Source organism: Piliocolobus tephrosceles, chromosome 17 (assembly GCF_002776525.5).
Source record: "Piliocolobus tephrosceles isolate RC106 chromosome 17, ASM277652v3, whole genome shotgun sequence".
In the NCBI taxonomy this organism is placed as follows: domain Eukaryota; kingdom Metazoa; phylum Chordata; class Mammalia; order Primates; family Cercopithecidae; genus Piliocolobus; species Piliocolobus tephrosceles.
In genome coordinates, this window is record NC_045450.1 from 38,246,010 (window position 1) to 38,271,206 (window position 25,197).

The 25,197-nt window shown below is 42.5% G+C and overlaps 2 protein-coding genes across 11 annotated transcripts in view; one reads left to right on the forward strand and one right to left on the reverse strand.

Annotated features, from left to right (window-relative positions):
- Positions 1-15,634, forward strand: part of RBL2 (RB transcriptional corepressor like 2) — a 122,047-nt gene extending 106,413 nt beyond the window's left edge. For 3 of the 6 annotated variants that reach the window (XM_023209941.1, XM_023209938.1, XM_023209939.1), the window contains 3 exons: positions 112-317; positions 1,185-1,349; positions 9,959-11,474. In XM_023209941.1, coding sequence (XP_023065709.1) covers positions 112-317; positions 1,185-1,349; positions 9,959-10,129 — 542 coding nt within the window. In that variant the 3' untranslated portion in view covers positions 10,130-11,474. Of the gene's footprint in view, positions 1-111; positions 318-1,184; positions 1,350-9,958; positions 11,475-14,426; positions 14,634-15,145 lie in introns of those variants that run through there. The other 3 variants (XM_023209935.2, XM_023209937.2, XM_023209936.1) reach the window with 3 other exon arrangements.
- Positions 10,888-23,122, reverse strand: AKTIP (AKT interacting protein). Of its 5 annotated transcripts, none has more exons than XM_023209950.1 (10): positions 22,953-23,122; positions 20,052-20,163; positions 18,235-18,440; positions 15,137-15,201; positions 14,948-15,048; positions 14,395-14,483; positions 14,217-14,315; positions 14,020-14,127; positions 12,516-12,576; positions 10,888-12,341 (listed from the first exon to the last, which is right to left on the reverse strand). In XM_023209950.1, the coding sequence occupies exons 2-10, from the start codon at positions 20,091-20,093 to the stop codon at positions 12,234-12,236; spliced, it is 879 nt and encodes a 292-aa protein (XP_023065718.1). In that variant the 5' UTR covers positions 20,094-20,163; positions 22,953-23,122; the 3' UTR covers positions 10,888-12,233. The 5 variants fall into 5 exon arrangements, with proteins under 5 accessions (XP_023065718.1, XP_023065716.1, XP_023065713.1 ...); XM_023209948.2 differs by having other exon boundaries at positions 11,207-12,341; positions 22,957-23,079; XM_023209945.2 differs by having other exon boundaries at positions 11,207-12,344; positions 22,957-23,079.
- Between the last annotated feature and the right edge of the window lie 2,075 nt (positions 23,123-25,197).

Sequence of the window (25,197 nt, forward strand, 5' to 3'; positions counted from 1 at the left end):
CACTGTTATTAGCAAGTAATGCAGGTAGCTGTTTCCTTTCTACTTTTTAAAAATTAAAACAATCTATACTAGCAGCTTTTGTATTGACACCCTGTGTTCTCCTGGCTGCAGCCAGTAGAGACTCCAGTCCAGTCATGAGGTCAAGCAGCACCTTGCCAGTTCCACAGCCCAGCAGTGCTCCTCCCACACCTACTCGCCTCACAGGTGCCAACAGTGACATGGAAGAAGAAGAGAGGGGAGACCTCATTCAGTTCTACAACAACATCTACATCAAACAGATTAAGACATTTGCCATGAAGTACTCCCAGGCAAATGTAGTAAGTATGACAGGGATCATTTCATGCATTTTTCATGAGTATTGAGGAATTATTTATGATTTATATATGGACCATTCACCTGGTCCATATATAAACTAGTTTTGGCCAGGCGTGGTGGCTAACACCTGTAATCCCAGCACTTTGGGAGGCTGAGGCGGCCACATCACTTGAGGTCAGGAGTTCGAGACCAGCCTGGCCAACGTGGTAAATAAAACTCAGTCTCTACTAAAAATACAAAAATGAGCCAGGCGTGTGGAACACATGTGTAATCCCAGCTACTCTGGGGGCTGAGGCAGAAGAATTGTTTGGACATGGGAGGTAGAGGTTGCAGTGAGCTGAGATTGCGCCACCGCACTCCAGCCTGGGCAACAGAACGAGACTCCATCTCATAAATAAATAAGCTAGTTTTACAAATAATTCTATTAAGTAAAACTGAGGAGGTCTGTAATTTACCTAACCAACATAAATTCTGTTGTTAAGCATTAAACAAGAATAAGATTGTATTTGGAGTCCCTACAAAGTATAGCAGTACAAGAGACAGGCTACATGGGTTCAAATTGTCTAGTACTTAACAGTAGTGGTAACCTTGCAAATCATTAAATTTTCTCCGTACCTTGTTTCCTCATATATAAAATGGGAATATAACTATTTCTTAGCATATGGAGTTGTAAGGATGAAATGACATAATGTATAAAAATTGCTTAGAATAATAACTGGCACAAACTAGGCACTTAAGGTTTGCTATTACAATGTTTTTCTTTAGGTTAAATTATTGCTAATATATCACTCTATCATTCTCAATAAAAATACCTCATTATAAACTTCTTTTCTTAGAATTACTGATTTTTTTTTTTTTTTTTTTAACAGATGGATGCTCCTCCACTCTCTCCCTATCCATTTGTAAGAACAGGCTCCCCTCGCCGAATACAGTTGTCTCAAAATCATCCTGTCTACATTTCCCCACATAAAAATGAAACAATGCTTTCTCCTCGAGAAAAGATTTTCTATTACTTCAGCAACAGTCCTTCAAAGGTGAGCCTAACATCAATCTTGGCCTTTACTAACCCCAAAATGCTTCAGATGCTAGAAAGGGGGTTTGTGCTAAGCCTAGGCACTCATTAGAGTGATGAGAGCTACCAGGGAGCAGTGATCAGTCAGTTCCCATGCAGGAAAACCCAGGATTTGTTTTTTTTTTTTTTTTTTTTTTTTTTTTTTTTTTGAGGGTGGAATTTTAGAGTTGGAAACAGGGTAAGGGATTTGGATTTCTTTTTATCCCCTCTCCTATTTATACATTTTGAACATTTTGCTATAAACCTGAAGTTTGTGTTTATCCCATTTGTAACAATTTTCCATATGTGTTAGGGAAATAAATTTTGGATTCCTTACCAAAGGCCTGTTTCTGGGACAGGCAGTGTCCTCTGGACTCTGGCTAAGGGGAGAAGTTGACATTTTGGACATTGCAGTGCAATAGTCATATTAGCACAGATGTATGTGGCAACAGCCGCCTCATTCTAAGAAGAGGAAGGAAGCTTGAGTCAGGCCTTAATGTTGAAAAGTCAGGGAGCTGCTGAGGTATGGAAGGGCCTTCAGTAGGAAGCAGGTAAGGGGAAGAAAACAGTATCCCTGAGGCAGACAGTGATCCAAAGCTCGAATACAGGTATCATGCTATGTTAGCGAGTGGAACTGGATTGTGAAGGCCCTTACATGATGAGATTTGTATTGATAAAGGTTGCTTAGAGGCTGGGCGTGGTGGCTTACACTTGTAATCCCAGCACTTTGGGAGGCCACTGTGGGCAGATCACCTGAGGTCAGGAGTTCAAGACGAGCCTAGTCAACATGGTGAAACCTCATCTCTATTAAAAATACAAAAATAAGCTGGGCATCGTGGCATGCGCCTGTAATCCCAGCTACTCGGGAGGCTGAGGCAGGAAAATTGCTTGAACCCGGGAGGTAGAGGTTGCAATGAGCCAAGATCGCACCATTGCACTCCAGCCTGAGTGACAAGAGCAAAACTCTGTCTCAAAAAAAAAAAGATTGCTTAGAAATACACACACATGTATAGGGCCTGAACTCTTCAAAAATAAAGGTATCATGAGAAAATGGTAGAGGATGGGGAAGGTATCATAGAGGAGACTAGGGAGACATGACACCCAAATGCAATGCATGATTTTTGATCCTGCATTGGAAAACACTGCTATAAAGGACATTTTGAGGAAAAATTGAATGTGACCCTCAGTGTGTTTTTTTTTTTTAAGTTTCTTTGGTGTTGATGATGCCTAGTAGATTATGTAGGAGACGGTGCTGCAACTATTCAGAGGTAAAGTGACTTAGTGTCTGCAGCTTACTTTCAAACGGGTTTGTTGCAATATATTTCGGTAGGGAGAGAGTGACAACAACTCTCAGACATTAATGATTGATAAGTGGGTGCTCAATGTACTATTTTTCCAACTCTGTGTAGGCTTGAAATCTTTTAAAAAGTTGAGGAAAACAGTCTGGGTACAGGGCCTCATGCCTGTAATCCCAACATTTTAGCTGGCTGGGGTGGGAAGATTGCTTGAGGCCAGGAGTTGGAGACCAGCTCAGGCAACATAGCAAGACCCCATCCCTACAACAAATAAAAATCAGCTGAGCATGGTGCCATGCACCTGTAATCTTAGGTACCCAGAAGGCTGAGCCCAAGAGTTCAAGGCTGCAGTGAGCTATGGTCACGCCACCACACTCCAGCCTGGGCGATAAAGTGAGAAACCCTGTCTCTTTGGGGGGGGGGGGGGGGGGGGGGGGGGGGGGAAAGTTGAGGAAAACAAACAAGAACAGCAAAAATCTGTTAGAAAATGTAATAATGGGCCAGGCATGGTGGCTCATGCCTGTGAGCCCAGCACTTTGGGAGGCCACAGTGGGCTGATCACCTGAGGTCAGGAGTTCAAGACGAGCCTAGTCAACATGGTGAAACCCCATCTCTACTAAAAATACAAAAATAAGCCAGGCATGGTGGCGGACACCTGTAACCCCAGCTACTGAGAAGGCTGAGGTGGGAGAATTGCTTGAATCCCGGAGGCAGTTCGCAGTCAGCTGAGATCGTGCCATTGCACTCCAGCCTGGGGGACAAGAGCAAGCCTCCGTCTCCAAAGAAAAACAGAAAATGTAATAATGGAGAAACTTTTCCTATCATAGTAAAAACAAAAAAAGGGTGTAAAGGTGACACATGCTTTGAAATAAATTTATAACTTTTGAAAACTGGAATAAATGAAGAGATACCAATGTTTCTGACTAAGAAGACCAAATATTTAAAAGATATACTTTCTCCGTTACATAGGCTTAGTCTAATTCCAGTGATATTCCTAGTAGGACTGGTTATGAAACATGGAAACATAAATTGGCAGTAACAGCGCCAAAAAGCAACTGGAGTTGGAGGAAATGATTCTGATGGCTTAAATTAGACTCTCATCCTGAAATCGATAAATTTTTTTTTTTTTTGAGACAAGAGTCTCGCTTGTCACCCAGGCTGGAGGGCAGTAGTGCAATCTCAGCTCACTGCAAGCTCCGCCTTCCAGGTTCACGCCATTCCCCTGCCTCAGCCTCCCTTCCTGAGTAGCTGGGACTACAGGTGCCCGCCACCGTGCCCAGCTAATTTTTTGTATTTTTATAGAGACAGGGTTTCACCTTGTTAGCCAGGATGGTCTCAATCTCCTGACCTCGTGATCCGCCCACCTGAGCCTCCCAAAGTGCTGGGATTACAGGTGTGAGCCACCATGCCCGGCCTGTAACCTATAAATTCTAAATGGATTACAGAGTTAAATGGAAAAAAAAAAAACAGAATAATATCAGGTAATAGACAAAGCAGATGAATTGGAATCATAATACTCAAAAGGCGTCTTAAAAAAGGAGGAAAAAAGGAACATACAGGAAAACAGCATTTAAATGTAAATGGTCTAATAAATGTACCAATTAAAAGTTAGAATTTATCTGATTGGACAAAAAAGCAGGACCAAACTATATGTTGTTCGTAAGTTACATACTTTAAATATAAAAGTGTATTCATGAATGGAATATTACTTGGCAATAAAAAGGATGAAGTACTGATACACACTAAAATATGAATGGACCTTGAAAACACTGTTAAGTGAAAGAAGTCAGTCACAAAAGAATACATATTTTATGATTCCATTTATATGAGTTGTCCAGAATGGGCAAATATCTAGAAGCAGAAAGAAGATTCGTGGTTGCCAAGGGTTGTGGGGAATAGAGTTTGTGCTTATGGACAAGAAGTTTCTTTCTGGGGGGATGAAAGAATTAAAAAATAGAATGTGGTGATGGCTACTCTGGGAACATACTAAAAGCCATGGAGCTGTACACTTCAAATTGTTGTATAATACAGTGTAAGAATTATATCTCAATAAAGCTGGAAGGGTGGAAAAGGTTATACCATGCTACCACTCATCAAAAGAAAGTTGGAGTGGCTGTATTAGTATCAGAGAAAGTAGATTTCAGAGCAAAAAATATTAGCAGTGACAAAGTGGGTCGTTTCCTATTATAAAGAGGACATATAACCCTAAATAGAAAAAAAAAAAAAAATGATAGTCAAGAGATTTCAACATAATTGGTATAACAAACAGAGAAAATCAGTAAGGATACAGAAGATGTAGCATTATCCATCAACTGACTGCCATTTATAGAACACTATCTGCCATTTATAGAACACTATCAAGTGCAGAGAGAACATTTACCAACATAGACTGCATTCTGGACCATAAAACAAGTCTTGATAAATGTTAAAGGGTTGAAATACTGTGTTTTCACTGATCACAATGGCATTAAATCAGAAATCAGTAAGAGAAAAGATACCTGGAAAATCCCCCAATTCTTGGAAACTAAATTATATATTTCTATTGGTCAAAGAAAGCACAAGAGAAATTAGAAAATATTTTGAACTAAATGACAATGAAAACCCAAAATATTAAAATTTGTGGGATGTAGCTAAAACAGTGCTAAGAGAGAAATACATAGCACTGAATACCTATGTTAGAAAAGAAAAAAGGTCTCAAATTAGTGACCTAAGATTTCAGCTTAAGAAAGCAGAAAAAGTGTAGGACTCACTGAAATGGAAAACTGGAAAGTAGAGAAAAACCAAAGCAAACAAAAGCTAGGTTTTTTGGGGGCCGAGTGCCATGTCTCATGCCTGTAATCTCAGCACTTCGGGAGGCTGAGGCGGGTGGACTGCTTGAGTTCGAGACCAGCCTGGGTAACATAGCAAGACCTTGTCTCTACTTTAAAAAAAAAAAAAAAAAAAAAAAAAAAAAAAACGGTGTGGTGCTGCACACCTGTGGTTCCAGCTACTCCGGAGGATAAGGTGGAAGGATGGCTTGAGCCCAGGTGTTGAGGCTACAGTGAGCCATGCTCATGTTACTGCACTCCAGCCTGAGTGACAGAATGAGACCGTCCCCCCCGCCAAAAGAAATTCATACGTCTATGTACACAATAATCAGCAAAAAGAAATGACACATTACTAATATACATTAAAAGTATAATGAAAGATAAAGAACTTAATGCCAGCCAGATGTGATGGCTCATGCCTGTAATCTCAACACTTTGGGAGACCAAGGCAGGAGGATCCTTGAGCCCAGTAGTTCAAGACCAGCCTGGGCAAGATAGCAAGAATTTGTCTCTGGGGGGGGGAAAAAAAAGCCAGGTGTGTGAGGTGTGCCTATAGTCCCAGCTACTCGGGAGGCTGAGGTGGGAGGGTCACTAGAGCCTGGATAGTCAAGGCTGTAGTGAGCTGTGATGGCCCCCCTGCACTCCATTCTGGGCAACAGGGTGAGACCCTGTTTCAAAAAAAAATTTTAAAGAACAACTTAATGCCAATAAATGTGATAATGCGCATGAAATAGACAAATTATTGAAAGACATAAATAAAACTCAAGTAGTAGTAGTCTCAATAGCCCCTATATCTACTAAAGAAATTAATTTGTGGTTTAAAAACCTCCTGTCAGAAAACTGTAGGCCCAGATGGCTTCAATGGTAAATGCTACCAAACATTTAAGGAAGAAATACGCCAATTCTATAGAAACTCTTACAAAAAGTGAAGGTGATAAATCATCGTAGTGTTTGAAGGAAATCATCATAGTGTTTGAAGGAAAGCATCTGACAAAATCCAACATTCATTAATGTAAAATCTCTCAAAGAACTTCCTCAGCTTGGTAAACATTTACCAAAAGCACCTACAGATATCATACTTAATGGTAAAAGACGGAATGCCTTGCCCCTATGATCAGGAACAAGGCAACAATGTCCACTCTCACTACCCCTATTCAACATTGTAACTGGGGGTCCTAGCATGTGCAATAAGACGAGAAAGAAGCCATGCAGCCTGGATTGCCTACATAGAAAAATCACAAAGAATCCACAAAAAGCTACTGGAACTAATAAGGGAGGTTATGTGATCAATATACAAAAATCAAATGTATTTCTGTATACTAGCAGTGAACAATCAGAAGTAAAATAAAAAATTGAATACCGTAACATTTAAAAATTACTTAGGGGTATGATAAAAACTATGCAAGACATGTATCCTGAAAACTATAAAAGCTTAGTGAGAGAAATTAAAGCCTGAGAAAATAGAGAAGTGTGTTCATGACACTGAATGAAAATGACACCTTATTTTCCAATTCATGTAAAATAAAACAGCGGTTTTCTCCCAATTTCAAACCAATTTCAGTCAAAATCCAGATTTATATAAAAAACTGATTCTAAAATTTGTAATTTACAAGGCAAAGGAACTCGAATAACTAAAATAACTCAAAGTTGGAGGATTCACACTAATTGTGAAGCTAGACAAAATATCTGTATTATAATACCACAGTAATCAAAACAGTAGTGTTGGTGGAAGTATAGACACAGAGATCAATAGAACAGAACAGAGTCCAGAAACAGACAACACGTATATGGTAAACTGATTTTCAACAAAGGTGCAAAGGCAATTTGATAGAGAAAGGATAGCCTTTTCAACAGATGGTGCTGGAACCACTGGATATGCATTTAACAAAATAATAGTAAACTTGTTCCCATGCCCTACACCATATACCCATGCCCTACACAATAACTAAAAATGAACCACAGACATAAATGTAAAATCTCAAACTGCAAAACCTCTAGAAGAAAACAGAAAATCTTGGTGAACATGTTTTATGGGAAAATTTTATATACAACATCAAAAGCACAATCCACAAAATACTGTTAAAATGGATTTTATCAAAATGAGTAATTTCTGCTCTTTGAGACACTGTTAAGAGAATTAAAAAACCAGCCATAGACTATTAGAAAATCTGTACACATTCCATATCTGATGAAGCATTTGTTTATCTACAATTTCTAAAGAATTCTCAAAATTCAGTAGGAAAACCACCAAATGTAAAAGTGGGCAAAAGATTTGAACACCTTTAGAATGCCTGTTAGAATGGCTAAAATCTAAAAAGTGACAAATCCTAAGTTCTGGCAACAATGTGGAGCAATTTTACATATTGGTGGTGTGAACGCAAAATGGCATCACCACTGTGGAAAGTTGTTTCTTAAACATGCCATTATCGTACAACCAGCAATCTCATTCCTAGGTATTTACATAAATGAAATGGAAGCTTATATTTACACAAAATCATGTACATGACTGTTTATAATGACGTTCTTCCTAACTGCCAAAAAATGGGAAACAACCCAAACGTCCTTCAGCTGGTGAATGCATATAAATAAGCCTGTGGTGCATCCACACAATCGACTGCTACTTTGCAATAAAAAGGAACTGATACATTCAAAGTAGATAAATCTCAAATGCATCAATGCTTAAGTGAAAGACACTGGATTCAGTAGGCTACTTATGATTCCATTTCTGTGACATTCGGGAAAAGGCAAAACCATTGGACAAGAACATCAGTGGTGGTTTGGGATAGGCAGACAAGGGAGTATGAGGGAAGTTTTCAGAGGAAAAGAACAGTTTTATATGACTGTAGGTATTTCTAGCACAGAATCGGGAGTCTGTGCAGTAAAATGATAGTGATTATTAGACTGTTGGCTCGAGAAAGATTTGTCATCTTGACTTAACAGGTGATAGCTGAAACTTAGGGGGAGAATATTACAAAGCAAGAAGTAGCTTATGTCTAGAACCAACCTATAATGTAGTAACATTTATACTACTATGAGAAAATAATTATCAGCTACAAGATCAGTTAAGATGAAGACTGATCATTAGTGATACTTGACAGAGCAGTGTCAGTGCATTGGTATGACTTGTTGAAAAATAAATTATGGTAGCATTGCTTATACACAAATTAACAATGTATAAACAGTGTAAGAAATATTCAAGCAAGTGGGAGACTGCAGAGATAGCAAATGCAGACCAGACTGTTAGGAAGGCAGAAAAGGGGCTAGAAGAGAAAGAGTTGAAGGAAAGCTTTCTTCAGATACTTAAGATTTTTGTGGTCAGGTGCAGTGGCTCATGCCTGTTACCCCAGCACATTAGGAGGCCAGAGCAAGAAAATTGCTTGAGCCCAAGAATTCAAGACCAGCTTGGGCAACATAGTACAACCCCATTTCTATTGTTAATTAAAAAAAAAAAAAAAATGAAAACCACTTGTGAGGGTACATCTGTTGATAACAAAGAACACTGATTTTCATTAAAACCCCCAAAACGTTTTACTTTAAAGAATAAAAATAACAAGTGTCATGATAAAATATGTCTGGGATTTGTTTTAAAATAATCTGAGGAATGGAAGTGAATGAAAGTATAAATCAAACATGCTGGCCAAACATGCTGAAGTAGAGGAATAGGTATGTAAGGATGCATTACGCTTCTTCTCTACTTTTGCATGTTTACAATTTCCTGTAATATATATCTGTGAATTTGCTTAGTATGCTTTCTGTAAGCAAACATGGATGAAGCAGCATATGAGAAAGAATTTTAACCAACAAACTACCAGAAAATAATGTGACAGATGACTTTTAGAGGCTTTGGAGAAACTGAATGGTAAAGGCACTGTACAGCCAGTTTTTCTGGCATTCTGGCAGTGTCTTTCTCAACTGCAGCTCCTCATCTGAGCCACTGTCCAGAAAATAATTGAGTAACTTTCCTCATTTGTTCCAAGGATAATATATGGCTAACTAGTATCATTCTAGATTTTACTAATTTATTACCTACAATGGATACCTTAGGGAATTAAGGCCTACTTTTCTAGTGAAATCCCAGTTGAGAATGGCTGCTAAAAACATTAGACTGAAAAAAGAGAGTATTGTATAAAATTGTACTTTAAAAAAGAGAAAAAGATGTGTCTAAGTGACTATTGGATAGCAACGTAATGCTGCATAATTGTAAAAAAACCACAGATTTGTGAACTCACAAATTATAGAAATGTATAGGTCAAAAGTACCTGTGGAAGAGCTTGTTAAAAATAGAACTACTTAGCCCCTTCTCCAATAGCCATCAGCCTCAGCCAGCTGAAAAGGAAAGTTGGCAGGTTACGTAACTTAGTATTTGTTTTCTCTATAGATATGTTCAAACTCTTCCAGATAAATTGCTTAACTCATTTGAGATTCTTTGACTTAATACTGGGCTGGGTGCATTTGCATTTTAAAATTTTTATATCTTTTTCCCACCATAGAAACTGAGAGAAATTAATAGTATGATACGCACAGGAGAAACTCCAACTAAAAAGAGAGGAATTCTTTTGGAAGATGGAAGTGAATCACCTGCAAAAAGAATTTGCCCAGAAAATCATTCTGCCTTATTACGCCGTCTCCAAGATGTAGCTAATGACCGTGGTTCCCACTGAGGTTAGTCTCTTGTATTGAAACTCTTTTCACAACATGTTTAGCCGCATCCTTTAATGCATCTAGATTATGGAGCTTTTTCCCTTAATCCAGCTGGTCAGTTACAGCCTGTTAGTAACATGAGGGGATATTTTGTTGAGAAATGGGACTTAACTCCTTCGAGTATCCTTAGAACATTTTAATTCATCCCAACTGTCTTTTTCTCCCTACCATTCAGTGATTACTGTCAAGGCTGCTTAGAATCCAAACTTGGATTTTTGACTCTGACAAAGCTTTTAAAAGTACTGCAAGAAAATGATGTGTACCCAAATGTGAGCATACGAGGCTTCTGTTGACATACTCCAACAGAAGAACTGTGTTTCAAGTTCACTCCTACCTGTTTTGTGGTCAGCTGTAGTCCTCATAAAAAGCAAAACAAAAATTAGGTATTTTGTCCTAAAACACCTGGTAGGAGTGTGATTTTTACATTCCTGAAACAGAACAAAGGAGAGCGCAACCAGGTTTGGAGGTCCTAGGTTATTAGCCCTCGTCTCCCATTCCCTTTCTGCACGTCTTCCCTCTCCCCATTCGGTGTGGTGCAGTGTGAAAAGTTCTTGATTGTTCGGGTGTGCAATGTCTGAGTGAACCTGTATAAGGGGTGGCACTTTAGGGCTGTAAAATGCATGATTTTGTAACCCAGATTTTGCTGTATATTTGTGATAGCACTTTCTACAATGTGAACTTTATTAAGTACAAAACTTCCAGGCTAAACATCCAATATTTTCTTTAATGCTTTTGTACTTTTTTAAACTGTTAAAGCCCTTATAGTCACCTTTTGGGAATATGTTTTAAATTCTCCAGTTTTTTGTTATATAGGGATCAATCGGCTAAGAAAAGATTTTAAATCAAGTTGAATTGAGGGGATTAATATGAAAAATTATGACCTCTTCATCGAAAAGAAATGTCTATTAAGGTGATATATTTTAAAATATTTTTGGGTGTTCCTGGCAGTTTAAAAAATTGTTTGGAGAATTTAGGTTTTTATTAGTACCATAGTACCATTTATACAAATTAGAAAATGTTATTTAACAGCTGTTGAATTATCTATACATACCTTTATTAATCACTATTGTTCCAGCAGTTTTCAAGTCAAATTAATCATCTTATTAGGGAGAAAATTCAATTGTAAATTGAATCAGTATAAACAAAGTTACTAGGTAACTTCATATTGCTCTGAGAGAAATATGGAACTTACACTGTTCAATTAGAATAGTGTTCTGCAAAAATATTTATAAAACCTCTCAAGATACTGCTACTGTAATTTTATATGAAGATAAGTGTATTTTTCAATAAAGCATTTATAAATTAGCCTTTGTTTGGTTATATTGAGAAAAGGGTAGTTTCCTGCATAAATGGCAAAGAACAATCATTTATTGGTTTATTTTTGTCTCTACTAAACATATTAGTCATTCATCATTTAAATACCAGACTTCATTAGAAACCGTTTTAACACTTTTTCTCCCTCCTGCCATAAAAATACAGTAAGTAATTTGCTTAAAAAAACAACACAACACTAGGAACAAGTGTTCTGGTTTCTCTCCCCCAACTAAAGACATTTCTCAGTGATTTCAGTTTGTAAATCAGTAAGACAGTGCAGGCTACAAATCAGTGCAGGCTGAAGACTGAGATTCAAATGATCTTCCACTGAAAAGTGCTGAGCTGTGGAACCTGCTCTCTCTATACCTCTCCATTTTCTAACATATATACAACTGAAACCACTGATTTAAAAACTATTTAAGTAGTGCTGAATTCTGTCTGCTCTATTAGTTTAAATGAATGCAACTTACCTTTAGCATTATATTCAGAAAAATACTTAAGCCTCAAGGTCCCCAATAATTTGGAGTACTGAACTAGATAACCACCCTAAGACACTTCTGACAGAAGTAATGCATTACTTAGAGACAGGTTTCCAAACCCTGCTGTTAGAACCTATGCATACAAGGAAAACACTGGCAGTCAGTCATTGTTCACACAGTTTTACTCTTCAGGCAGTCCTCTGCCATTGGTCAGCTTGAACTAGGCCAGAGTCCAGCAGGAAAGTGCATGGTGCACCAGATTCACCATCTCTTAAGTCGCCACTGTTTTCTCTTCTTTACTGAAAGGCTGTACTGAGCCAGGCTTTACCCATGACAGGCCAGCAACATGAACACTTTTACTGTGCTGTTCTTCAGGCTTCTTCTAGGCACAATCAAAACAGATATTAAAAAAAAACTACTGATGAGGAGCCTTCAGCACTGTACAAACTTGTTTCCCAAAAAAGTTACTTGTATGTAATGAGCAGTCTCCAAATGAAGACATTTTAGAAAAGAAACAATGAGTTGGCCATTTCATAAGTAGTTATCCACTTACTTTCTGAGTCAGCATCTTTTCTCTGGCTTCATCATGTACAGAAGGATTCCATGGAGAAAAGCTTAAGGAAGAGAAAAGTATTTAAAAACTATTTGTTGGCTCACTAAATTTCTATAACATTCATTTTGCAGTAATTAAGTTTTAAGCCAATTCCCCTAACTTAGTAAAGAACAGTACTTTTTTTGTTTTTGACAAGTATGTTTTAGACATTATCTAATTAATTTTCTCACATAACTATCCTTCATACATTAATGATTTCATTTAAGCCTCACACCAACCCCTGAAGTACTATTATTTAAAGATTAAGAAAGCAAAGCAAAATTAATTGCTCTGGATTACCAGAGCTAAAAAGTACAAAAGCCAAGTAGTCCATCTGCTGAGTCCATGCTCTTTTTTTTGAGACTCAATCTAGTTCTGTCACCCAGGCTGGAATGCAGTGGTGCGATCTCCGCTCACTGCACTGCAACCCCCGCCTCCTAGATTCAAGCCCTTCTCCTGCTTCAGCCTCGCTGGGACTACAGGTGCGAGTCACCATGCCTGGGCTTTTTTTTTTTTTTTTTTTTTTTACTTTGAGATGGAGTTTCACTCTTCTTGCCCAGGCTGGAGTGCAACGGCAAGATCTTGGCTCACTGCAACTTCTGCCTCCCAAGTTCAAGCGATTCTCCTGCCTCAGCCTTCCAAAGTAGCTGGGATTACAGGCATGCGCCACCACACCCAGCTAATTTTGTATTTTTAATAGAGACGGGGTTTCTCCATGTTGGTCAGGCTGATCTCAAACTCCCGACCTCAGGTGATCCCCCCACCTTGGCCTCCCAAAGTGCTGGGATTACAAGCGTGAGCCACTGTGCCCGATCAATTTTTGTATTTTTACTAGAGATGGGGTTTGGCCATTTGGTCAGGCTGGTCTTAAACTCCTGACCTCGTGATCCACCCACTTTGGCTTCCCAAAGTGCTGGGATTACTGGCATAAGCCACCACGCCTCACCATGAGTCCAAGCTCTTAACAGCTATACTCCACTGCCTTCCCAAGCAGTACCAATGTTGCCAAAGAGCAAAATCACCCATTCGTCCATTCCCAATACTCCTCCACTGTTCCTTAAATCAAACGTCATAGTGCTTCAGGAACCCACCATTCTCACGCTATTCAGTTTCCCTCCTTTTACCACATCTGAATGTCAATGAGGGTGTGGCAGTTTAAGAGGGGCTCCAGCTAAAACTGCAAGCTGAAAAGAGTCCTGACGTGAATGAATAAATACATCATAAGGACCCCTGGGAAACCAAAGTCACCAGAGAATGTGCTGTCAGCACAGCCTGTCAGATGTAAAGGTTTTTGTTTAAGAGCCTCAGAGGCATCAGAAATCGACTTGGCACCAAGTTATAAAGGTTGTAGGCTAACAGCTTATGCATGTGCCTTTTAAAATCCCTATTCTGAGACCACCTGGAGAAAGGAAGCAGTGTATTGGAAAGGACAGTAGACAATTCATTTGGGAGATGCACCACTTACCTAATTGCATAGGGGTCTTCTATTTTAGGTTGGTCAAACAAACGAGCAGTGCACACCTTAACACTGTCAACAACTTTACTTTTAAAAAGCTGAATATCTTTTTCATACCTGTGTTAAAAGTTTAAGTCAAAAAGTTACTTAATCTACTTAACTGCATCTTCAAATTTATTTTAAATAACAAAGCAAAAGTTACATACAGTACTGCAGCCTCTGGGTTCAAGGGGCTTGCTGTATCAATCTTGTAGAAAACTCTCCTTGCATACATTAATACCTGCCAAATATGATTATGGTTCCGCCTAAAGGGAAACATGGCGTGATTACTGAGGCGTCCTTTTGCAGTATTACGTCACTAAAAGAAACCGTTTACTTACTTACCTCCATTTTGCAAATGCTCTCTTCACATCCAGCTCACCTGAGGTGGGATCAACTAGCGGGTGAAAGACGGGAATATCGAACACCAAGCGCTGTATTTAAATAAAGAGAGACGTGTCCTTTAATGGAAGCAGTGGCACTTATGAGACCCATAGGAATCGTGATAAAAAGAGCTTCAGGACAAGGCAGTCACGTTATTTAAAGCTAAGGAGCTGCCTCAAGAGGGATACTTAACTACTTTTACCATTTTCCTGAAAAACTAAATTTTGAGATGAAGCAGGGAAAACTCCCTTTCCACTGGCGCCTGAGGGCCACCATTCACCTGGTGAGTGCTGCAGGATGGCAGGCAGCCAGCCTCCCTTGCAGACCCCGAGCAGAGAAACAAAGCTCTGATGGCATGCCAGAAGCTGCTGCAAAGCACAGAAGTCCCCCTGGACAACTACTGGGTAGATAAATCATAAAGGTACCAGGTCAGGAAAAGAACCAGGAAAGCTGTAAGCCCTTTTAGCCCTTCTCGCTGATCCACAAATGAAGCCAGACTGTGTCTCCAACTTACCGGACAGTCACCATCTGGATAGTTATCAGGGATGTAAACTGTAAACTTAAATACGCCATCTTGGTAAAGTCCATGCCGTATGAATATTACTCCAAACCACACTGTAGGAAAAAATAAAAGAGTTAAGGCCTAAATTTGTGTGGGAGGAACTAAATGTGCCCATAAATTAAGAATGAATCCTTATCTTACTTAATGCAGAGCGGTAAGATGGCTGCACATAGACGCCTGGTAGCTTCTGCTTCACAACCAAGGTACTACAACAAAAGCAGAGTTATTAATTTGTGTGGATACAAATGACACATGAAGATGAAACCACCCCACATTCACTTCGAGACAATGAATGGCCCCTCAAGGGGCAGCTGATACCCAAACCCTGCAAGCCAAGTTCTCACAATCTCTCACCTGACACGATCAGAGCCCTGGCCCTGACCGCTGCCCACTACCAGCTTCATAGCAGCAGCTCACAGAGAAACAAGCAGGCCAGCAGGGGCCCCACAATAAGAACTAAAGCCAGACAGGGAAAAATGAAGACTCAAGTTTCCTCCCAGAAATCTGCTCTTCCAAAACATCATCTTGGAAACCAGCGTATAGGTAATTCCGAATAATGCAACCTGAGGTAAGTTATGTACAGTTGAGGTCAATGAGAGTATCTGTAAAATTATGCTTTTGTGACTGTGGATGATCATTCAAAAACTTTTAAAATACAATGTTAGATAAATTAAGATTTCTTGGAATCGGGTCACAAAGTTGTCATTTTACATTTTAATCACAAGATCCCACAGCAGAGGGCAATGTTCAGACTCGCAGTGCTGCCTGGGGAGGGCAGGCATCTTTGTGTGGCTCTCACATGCCCTGCTCTCAAACGGACCCCCTGATGCAGACACCTGAACTCTGTGGGCCTTGCCAGGGAATGGGAAAATAGGTGCTGAAAACAAGAAACAACAAGTGTACCGACACAAAGCCTACACTGGTTCTTCCGGGACCCAGTTACCCACTCACAGCCATTCTGGTCACTAACCTGCCAATCCTGGATTTTATGAAGAACTAGTTTATCAGGCCTTAAGTTTATCATTTTTATTACCTACTTTCCATTCACTTACTTTTAATCATTTTCGAGTTATTATCTAGTTCATTTTTAAGTTGCTAAAATTCAGCATGTCAATAGCAACATGGCTGGCAGATGTCTCTACTACAGTGAAGTTTGCCAGAAAAGACAGTTCGGTGTTCTAATACAGATTTAATCACCACAATAGAGGCCTGTCCAACTCGCTGCCCAGCCTCAAACACAAGGCCTCCATTATAGAGCCAAAGGGGCCATTACTACCAAATCACACCCAGCCAATTACACTGGGGCCTCACACCCTCTGACCATTACAACATTAATACATTGAGGGAAGGGTCAAGGATGCCTTTTTAAAAAATTTTTTTTGGTTTAAAAAAAAAAAAAAAAGATGAGGTCTCATAGGCTGAATGTGGTGGCTCACACCTGTAATCTCAGCCCTTTGGGAGGCCGAGACAGGCAGATCACTTGAGGTCTGGAGTTTGAGACCAGCCTGGCCAACATGGTGAAACCCAGTCTATACTAAAAATACAAAAATCAGCAGGATGTGGTGGCGCATGTCTGTAGTCCAGCTACTCAGGAGGCTGAGGCAGGAGAATCACTTGCACCCAGGAGGCGGAGGCTGCAGTAAGCTGAGATTCTGCCACTGCACCCCAGCCTGGGTGACACAGTGAGATTCCATTTCAAAAAAAAAAAGAAAAAAAGATGAGGTCTCACTATATGGCTTACGCTTGTCTCACATTCCAGAGCTCAAGTGATTCTCCCACCTCAGCCTCCTGAGTAGCTGGGAAATCTTTGTTTTTTAAAGACAGGGTGGTCACTCTGTTGCCCAGGCTGGGGCTGGTCTTGAACTCCTGGGCTCCAGTGATCCTCCTGCGTCAGTCTCCCAAGCAGCTGGGATTACAGGCATGAGCCACTGTGCCTGGCTCAAGGATGCTTTTAAAATAACTGTATACAAAGGAATTTTTAAATTATGGAAATTAAGAATTATCCAAACTTTCTGTCCTTTTAACAAATTCTCGAATGAAATGCCATCTGCGTCTGTGCAGTGCTGGAGCCGTGTGTGCCAGGCACCACAGGGTTGCTGCCAGCACTCTGCACCCTGCTTGGCTTCTTGCACTCCACAATCAGGCGCAACTGCAGCCCAGCTGCAGACCTCGGTGACCAGTCAGCATCTTCCCTACATGGAGCCCACATCTTTGTCTCTTCCCTAGAATTGCCAAGTCCTGCCTTTGGGGGTCATATAGAATAAGTCAGATCCTTCCTTGTGACAGACCTTCAAATATATTAAGACAGCTTTAATACGTGCTTAAACTTTCTCTTCTCCAAGAAAACTTCTCCAGTTCCTCCAACTGTTGATCCCTAAGGTCTGGCTTCCTGGTCCCTCCTTGCTAGGCCTTGTCCTCCATCTGTCAGGAGGCTGACTACAAGGCGACAACCAAATGGAGCTCCACCCTCCAGACAGGCCTGACCAAGAAGGCAGAGACGGCCACTCTCCCACTCTCCTGCTCTCCAGAAAAATCTCTCCAGGAGGCAGGTTCCTCACCTCACATAAACCAAGACCGCATTTATTAAGTTCCCAATCTACTGTAGGTTCTTTTTTTTGAGATGGAGTCTCGCTTTGTTGCCCAGGCTGGCATGCAGTGGCGAAATCTCGGCTCACTGCAACCTCCACCTCCCGACTTCAAGCGATTCTCTGCCTCAGCTTCCTGAGTAGCTGGGATTACAGGTGCCCGCCACCACACCTGGCTAATTTTTCTATTTTTAGTAGAGACGGAGTTTCACCATCTTGGCCAGACTGGTCTTGAACTCCTGACCTCGTGATCCACCTGCCTCAGCCTCCCAAAGTGCTGGGATTATAGGCGTGAGCCACCGTGCCCGGCCAATCTACTGTAGGTTCTTAATAAACCTTAGTTTCTTCCTTTTTTTACTCTCCAACACAGACATGGAAATTAAAGTACCCTCTGCCTTTAAATCATATTCACCTGAGCTCTAAAGAATCTTTAAGAGAGGCTATTTTTATAACTCTACCTAACTCTTGGTTAAGAAAGATTTTATCACCAGCAATAGCCTATAGTTTTATATTTATTCAGTCTGATACTGGAAAGGGATAGGTTTGAGTTTTGAGATTAAATGTCTGCCCTTTACTGCGTCCATCAGAATAAATTTCATTCTTCACTTTAAAGGATCGTTCCTAATTTAACCAAATAGTTTGTTAAGAACTTACAATTCTGCAAGAAGAGAGTATTCCAGGTAGAAGGGTCCATAGGACGCATGCGTGCCATTTGTTGACTGCGCTGCTGGGGCAGGAGACGTAGGCTTAGTTATGGGCAAAGCATTTTTGGGAATAGAAGGCAGCTGTTTCTTTGGTACAGTTCGTGGAGGACTGGTTTTCACGTCCCCTGTTAATGTCTTCTCTTCACCTTCAGATCGCTATACAAGATGAAGTTGTAAGAATATCTGTTAAGATGATTCTTAAATCACAAGAGTCAATTATTAGCTCCATGGCCTAAATGCTGGAATTGCTCCTTTACAAGCACATTCTAACACCATGACCAAGATGACTAGAAAGTCCTTTGGGCAGGCAGGTCATATAAAGAGAAGACAAAGCTGAAGCAAGACCAAAGCATTAGAGAAACTCTTTCATATAGGGAAACTCATCCTATAAGGATGATACAATCAGTGTGTACAGGATTAACTGAAACACACAAAGAAATGGTTTTTCCTAGTGGCCCCAAAAAGAGGGCAAGGGGTTTCTAAGCAATTAGACAACTGTACAAGGCTAGAAAAGTCCCCCAGCACTTAGATGCTACAGAAGGTTAGGTGCTAAGAAGCTCAAGATAGTGTGGATGAAATTAGTCACTGCCTGTTAGCACTTGGGTTAGAAACAAAGAGTGAAGCTATTCTCTCACTTGCTTGGGTCTGATTTTGATTTGTCCCTACTGGGTATGTTTTGACATTTCAAACATCACCAGCATAAACCGTCATCCTTCATCAAAGACATAGGTCGACATGAGTCAGAGACTAAACTACCATCTCATAGGTACTTCCTTGGCACAAGTACAACCAAAGGCTGTTTAATTAGCTATATAAAAACATGTATATCATATGCATTGCTCTAGTGATGGGTGCATCTAAAGGCCCTGACTTCAGCACAATATAATATGCCAATGTAGCAAAATTGCACTTGTACTTCATTACTACGTACAAGTAAGGAAGAGATGTATGTCATGTACATAGAAAAAAAGTAATAGTGGTGTTTATTCTCCAAGAGGTGGGATTATGGTTTTTCTTTTTTTTTTTTTTTTTTTTTTTTGAGATGGAGCCTCGCTCTGTCACGCAGGCTGGAGTGCAGTGGCGCAATCTCAGCTCACTGCAAGTTCTGCCTCCCAAGTTGATGCCATTCTCCTGCCTCAGCCTCCCAAGTAGCTGGTGCCCGCCAGCACGCCTGGTTAATTTTTTTGTATTTTTAGTAGAGACTGGGCTTCACCGTGTTAGGCAGGATGGTCTCAATCTCCTGACCTCGTGATCTGCCCACCTCAGCCTCCCAAAGTGCTGGGGATTACAGGCGTGAGCCACCGCGCCCAACCGGTTTTTATTTTCTTATTGTTTGACTATTTTAATCTTTCCTCAAATGAAAAAATATTTTTTAAAAAATCATTTTATTTAGAAAAACTAGTGCCCCTCAAGTCTGACTTAATGATATCAGACTAGCCTTTCCCACAGCTGTTCTAACCGTAGTACCTTGAAGTTTAGTAGAAAACTACAATATGTCACAAATTTCATCATGTGTAAATATAACCTCAATCATCTTAGAATTGTGATGACCAGAACAATTTCTATTTGAGATGCAATCCCAGTCTCAGAAACACACTTTAACCAACAAAATAATTACTTCTCAAGAGTGTAAGACCTTAACTAGAAAAATCAGGTAATTTTGTCAAGATTACAGGTGACCGTGACAGATTATTTTAGCCTTCATTCTGACCCTGTTTTCAGACACAAGAAAATGAGTTTCCTTACTGAATTTATCACTATACCTACTTTGCGTACAGAGCTTGTAGACATGCTCCAGAAAGGGTTCATAACGTGTATTCCAAACAAAGAAATTCAGTGGCGTGTCATCCAAATCTTCTGTCTTCAGCATTCACTTTACCTTAAAACAAGATGGGGAAACATAGAAACAAGCCAACACCAACAATTAAGACTTTTTTTTTTTTTTAGATGGAGTCTCACTGTGTTGCCCAGGCTGGAGAGCAGTGGTGTGATCGCAGCTCACTGCAACCTCCAACTCCTGAGTTCAAGTGATTCTCCTGCCTCAGCCTCCTGAGTAGCTGGGATTACAGGTGCCTGCTACCATGCCCAGCTAAGTTTTGTATTTTTAGTAGAGACAGGGTTTCACCATGTTAACCAGGCTGGTCTTGAATTCCTGACCTCAAGTGATCCATCCACCTCAGCCTCCCAAAGTGCTGGGATTACAGGCGTTAGCCACCATGCCCGGCCAACTGTTAAGACTTCTGAAATGATGAATAACTAATTATGATACACTGGATATACAATATGTTATATAACAAAGGGTTGTAAAAATCTAGGAAAGGGTCTTCAGGCATCTTCAGAAATAGTCTCCTTCTATACCCACTTCCTTTTCTGGTTCTAATTTCTTTCACACTTTTAGATGTCTATAAGAATCTGTGCACCAGGTCCCTTGGCCAGGATTCAAATTACTCAGTGACACAGATGAGCCTTGGTGCCAGAAGTTCAGAAGATATGGACAACAGTTGCTACTAGCACATCTCAGCATTTAACTAACAGGAAAGCCAGATTCAGAATGCACTGTACCCACATACACAAAAGTTGTATCACTGTTCCCAGGGTTATGGGAACAAACAATAAAGATACAAGGAGGCTGATTTAAGAGCTGCCCCAACTCACTTGAGTACAAAATGATACCTCCAGCAAAGTATTAGCCAAAGAAATAAGAGAAAACAGGGAAGGCAGAGCACACATATGTCACTAAGACGACAGAAGAAGTTACCTGAGTCCTGTCAGTACCATCCCCCAATAAATTGCCTTTCTACAACTTCGAAACATACAGAAACTGCAGGATCACATAATTAAGGAACTGCCAAGCAATCCAGACAAATACAAGAGGCACGCAAGAGAGACGTTTCACAAGTACAGATCTTCCAGCCGAAGCTTCAAGTCGTGGATAAGAAAGCATGTATCAAAGCTCATAAAGTCAGTGGGTCATTTACTAAAAATACAAAGAAGCAAAGGAAAAGCAACCAAGCCCAGCTGTAAGAACAGCAACTTCTCTGCCCTGGTGATTTTCCCCCAGGCTCTGTTACCTTTAAAGCAGAGCTCCTTCTCTGAATTCCTACTTGCACCAGTCAAAAGGCTGAAGGTGAAAAGGGTCAAAACTAAGCAACGTTTTCCTAATTTCTTAAGCAGGTCATGAGCAAACTATGTACTAACTGTCCCCAGTCAGCAATAATTTGTCTTTTCTGATGAGCTTGTGACATCCAGGGACCTACTCAACCCAGGTCATCCATACCTTGCCAGTGCCTATTATTGCTGTTTTCTTTTCCAAGAGAAAATGCCACCCAGTAATTAAATCAGAGGAATGAAGATCCTGGTTCTTCTACTAGCATGGGTAACATCCAATAAGTAACAACAGCTCTCCGCAAATCTGCTCTTAAAGGTGAGTATGACACAGTGAATGTACCTGGGATATCAATAATGTGCGGGGGAATGTTCCCCTTTGGCTCAAATGAAGACACTGATTTTCAGATCTAGCAGTAATGTGCAGCACCCCAGTGTCCTCTAGGACACGCCTAACACGGGACCCCATCCCTTGGGACCCGTGGTGCACTCCACCACATACATTTAATGGGTTGGTGCAAACCTGTAAAGTCTCTTTCAGGTCTAACGCGTTAGGATTCTCTTTAAGAATTCTCCTTTAAAATCCAATAAATTTTGTCCCCACTTCTGCCTAACATTAAGCAGGAGGTATTGTCTTCTGCTGCCTAACTTTGCCATGGATCTTTTAATCCAATGTTTCCAGCAGCAACATAATCACGAGAAAGTGTAGTACACTTTTCAGGGTCTAGTCTAGGACAAGCACAGCATACATGTTCTGAGAATGACATAGATGGAAGCACGACATAGGTTACATCCTTGTCATTGGGAAACAATTTTAGAATTTTTGCCTGTTCAGCCACGGCTGCATTCCTTTACATCACCCAGCTGAGAAGTCTGGGTCTTCAGCCTGCGCGAATGATAGGCAGAGCTAAAACTAGCCTAAAACATGAGTGCTGCTGTTACTCTTCATGCCACAGCGCACTCACATCACCCCAAATCGGACTTAAGAAATTACACGTTAAGAGGAGACAGCAGCGGCCAGAAAAAAGATGAAAACGGCCCGGGCCAGGCTTGCTGGGGACAGCAGGGACCTGCGGCGGCCTCGGACCGGCACCCTCACCACGGGCGGAAACCCGTCTCTGAGTACTCAGGGAATCTGGACAAACCTGTCTCGAGGTGATGCAAGGCGGGGTCCTGTACTGGCCTCGCAGTTAGCTCGAAGCTGGCCCGGGAGCCGCGGGCCCCTCCAGTGGGGGGCTCTGGGGCCCGGCGACGCCCCCTTAACCAGAGCTCGGGATCGGGACCGGGCCGGGGAGGGTGGGCACGGGCCGGGGCGAGCCAGCTGGGCCCGCCTCTCTCCCTCGGGCCGGGCCTGCCCAGCTTGAGCCGCAGTCCCCAGCAGCGGTCCCGGGCTGCGAGGCGGCCAACGCAGCAGGTGCCTGCAAACGCGCACAGGTGCCCGGCCCCGCCTCCGTGTCCCACTGCGGCCGCCGTCGCCGCCGAGTCGCGAGTGCCCAGGATGGACAAATGCCGGGTCTTTGGAAGCTGGCGGCCAGATTTACCGACACCTCAGTCCTCGCGTACCTACCAGCCTGCCTGGCAGTGCGCCTCCCCCCGGTGCCTTCAATGCAGAGCTCCTGGCTGCCGAGCGCCGTCGCAACCCGACAGCATCTCCGGCCGCAGCGCCAGCCCTGCCCCTGCTTGATCCCCGCCCCGCCCCACCCTGCCCAGCCCTCCGCACCGGGCTCCGCCCCGTGGTGCACGCTCCTGGGGCCCGAGGCTTCCGCCTTGCCTCCCGGCGCCAACTGGCTCTCACACCTGCCCGTCAAGGACGTTCTTCCGGGGGCGTTGGAAAAACCACACTCCGTCCTGCAAATCAAATCACCCCAGTTTGGGTGGGGCTGCACTTTACCCTCCCCTTACGTAATAGCGCCTGGGACGACCTGTCAGTCCTGGAAGTATCGGCACCCCCCCGCCGGGAGGGATGGGCAGAGACAAACAAGCGTCGGGTCACAATTGGCCAGGGCGTCTGCCAGTCACGATGGAGACCCGCCCAGAGGTTTGTGCGCTCTGGCCACAGCGCAATCGCCATGCACAGGGGCTGGGGTGCAGGATGGCGTCCCTGAGCCAAGCTTTGTGGGAGGGCCGGGCCGCGCGACTACTCTGTGGCTCCCAGCGCAGGGTCCTACTGCTTTGGGCGGCGCTGCGAAGCCCGAGGCCGCCACGTTGGGCCCACAGGGTTGCAGGGGTCAGAAGGACGCTTGGCGTGGGGCCAAGAAACGCCCGTTCGCTTGATCAGTGCAGGAGCTGAAGGGAGCTCAGCTGCAAGTCGGCTCTGGGCACTACAGCAACCAGAGGAGCCTTGTAAACCTGTGCTTGTCGCCCCAGCCTGCAGCATCGGAGTGGGGGCCAGGGGCTGGGGGGAGGGGGGAGGCTGAGGACCAGGAATCCACATTTGTCATGGTTCCCTTGCTGATTCTGGCGCACACTGAAGTTGGAGAACCTCTCCTATGGCAACGTAGTTTGTTTTTTTTTTTTTTTTTTTAGTTTTTTCTTTTAACTCACAAGCTTTCACTTGGATCTCCTGTCTCCTTTCCCATAGAGGTCTCTCTCTGGCCTGATTCTGTGATCGCTGCCAGCGGCTTTCCAGGCCTCTTCTTACCAACGGTGCCTCCCTGTGGTTAGTCCCTCCAATCTGGGCACTCCACTTCCACAGTTGGGCGACAGCCCTCTCCCCGCAAGCCACTCCCCCTTTTCTAGACACCAGAGGCACTGACCTGTCTGTGACACCGCCTCAGTGTCTTACACTCATAAGAGAAGACACATTCTCTGGCCGGGTTGTTTGGTCCATTTTTGGTTGCCTCCCTCCGAGATTTGGGTAAGTGACTTACTGAAGGGCAGGAAGCCAGATTCTCCTGATGTTAATCCCAGCAGTTGGTTCTGAAACCCAGCTTCCTCCCCCAGCTGAAAACACTTCTGAGCCACTTCCTTTTGTCCGCTTAGGACACATTTAGGAATGTTATAATGCCTTTTAATACGAGTCTTAATACAGAAAGGCAGGCGAGCAGGAAATCCTTTTTTAGGCCACAGGTGGTCTTTGGCACCTCTGTGGCCCGTTTCCTCCCAATCTTCTTTGAAGCACATTATCCTCTTCAAAGCTTTTTTTCTGCTTTCATCCTTTCCCCATCCTTCAGTTTTCACCGAGGACCCACATAGGTATTTCTCCAGCTCACATCTATCCACTGAGCTTCCAGTGCATGTCGTCAGCTGCCCACTTGGCACCGGATGCCTCAGACACACCAGCATCAGACTGCACTTGGCAGAAAAGCCAACTTAAACCGGCTTACCTAGCAAGGGGATTTCTTTCCCATGGGAGGCTTGTCTCCAGAGGTGGTGCCCTGGTCTTCAGGCTCTGCTTTCCTTGCAGACCCTGGAATTGTACTTTCCAGGCTGGTAGCAAGATGGCTACGGCACTCCAAGCACACCCAGGATCTCACAAAATTAAAAGTATCCCTTTCTTCCAGTGGTCCCTTTTGAAATACATGAATACTTTTCCCAGAAGCTCCGCAGAAGAAATGCCCGCAGGTTTCAATGGCCAGAAACAAGTCTCTGGCCGCAACAAAACCAGTTAAGGGCAAGTGGAGTGAGTCCGCCATGATCGGCTTGGGCTGAGATTTTCCCTGGATCTCTGCCTGGACTTGAGGCAGAGGAGATCCATGATCAGATCTGAATTTTGAAAACATCGCTTTGTGTGGAAAACAGATTGTAGAGGCACAAGGGTCACTGAGCAGTTGAGAAACCATGGCAGTAGTTCAGGCAACAGACAGTC

Bases quoted from the DNA above. Each gene is read 5' to 3' on its own strand.
- AKTIP (XM_023209945.2), bottom strand. From the start codon at position 20,093: ATGAACCCTTTCTGGAGCATGTCTACAAGCTCTGTACGCAAA. The intron at 14,316-14,394 runs GTAAGTAAGTAA...GTTTCCCTTTAG, and splicing joins AGAGCATTTGCAAAATGGAG to GCGGAACCATAATCATATTT. The intron at 12,577-14,019 runs GTAAGTGGTGCA...CTCTTCCTTAAG, and splicing joins GAAGACCCCTATGCAATTAG to CTTTTCTCCATGGAATCCTT.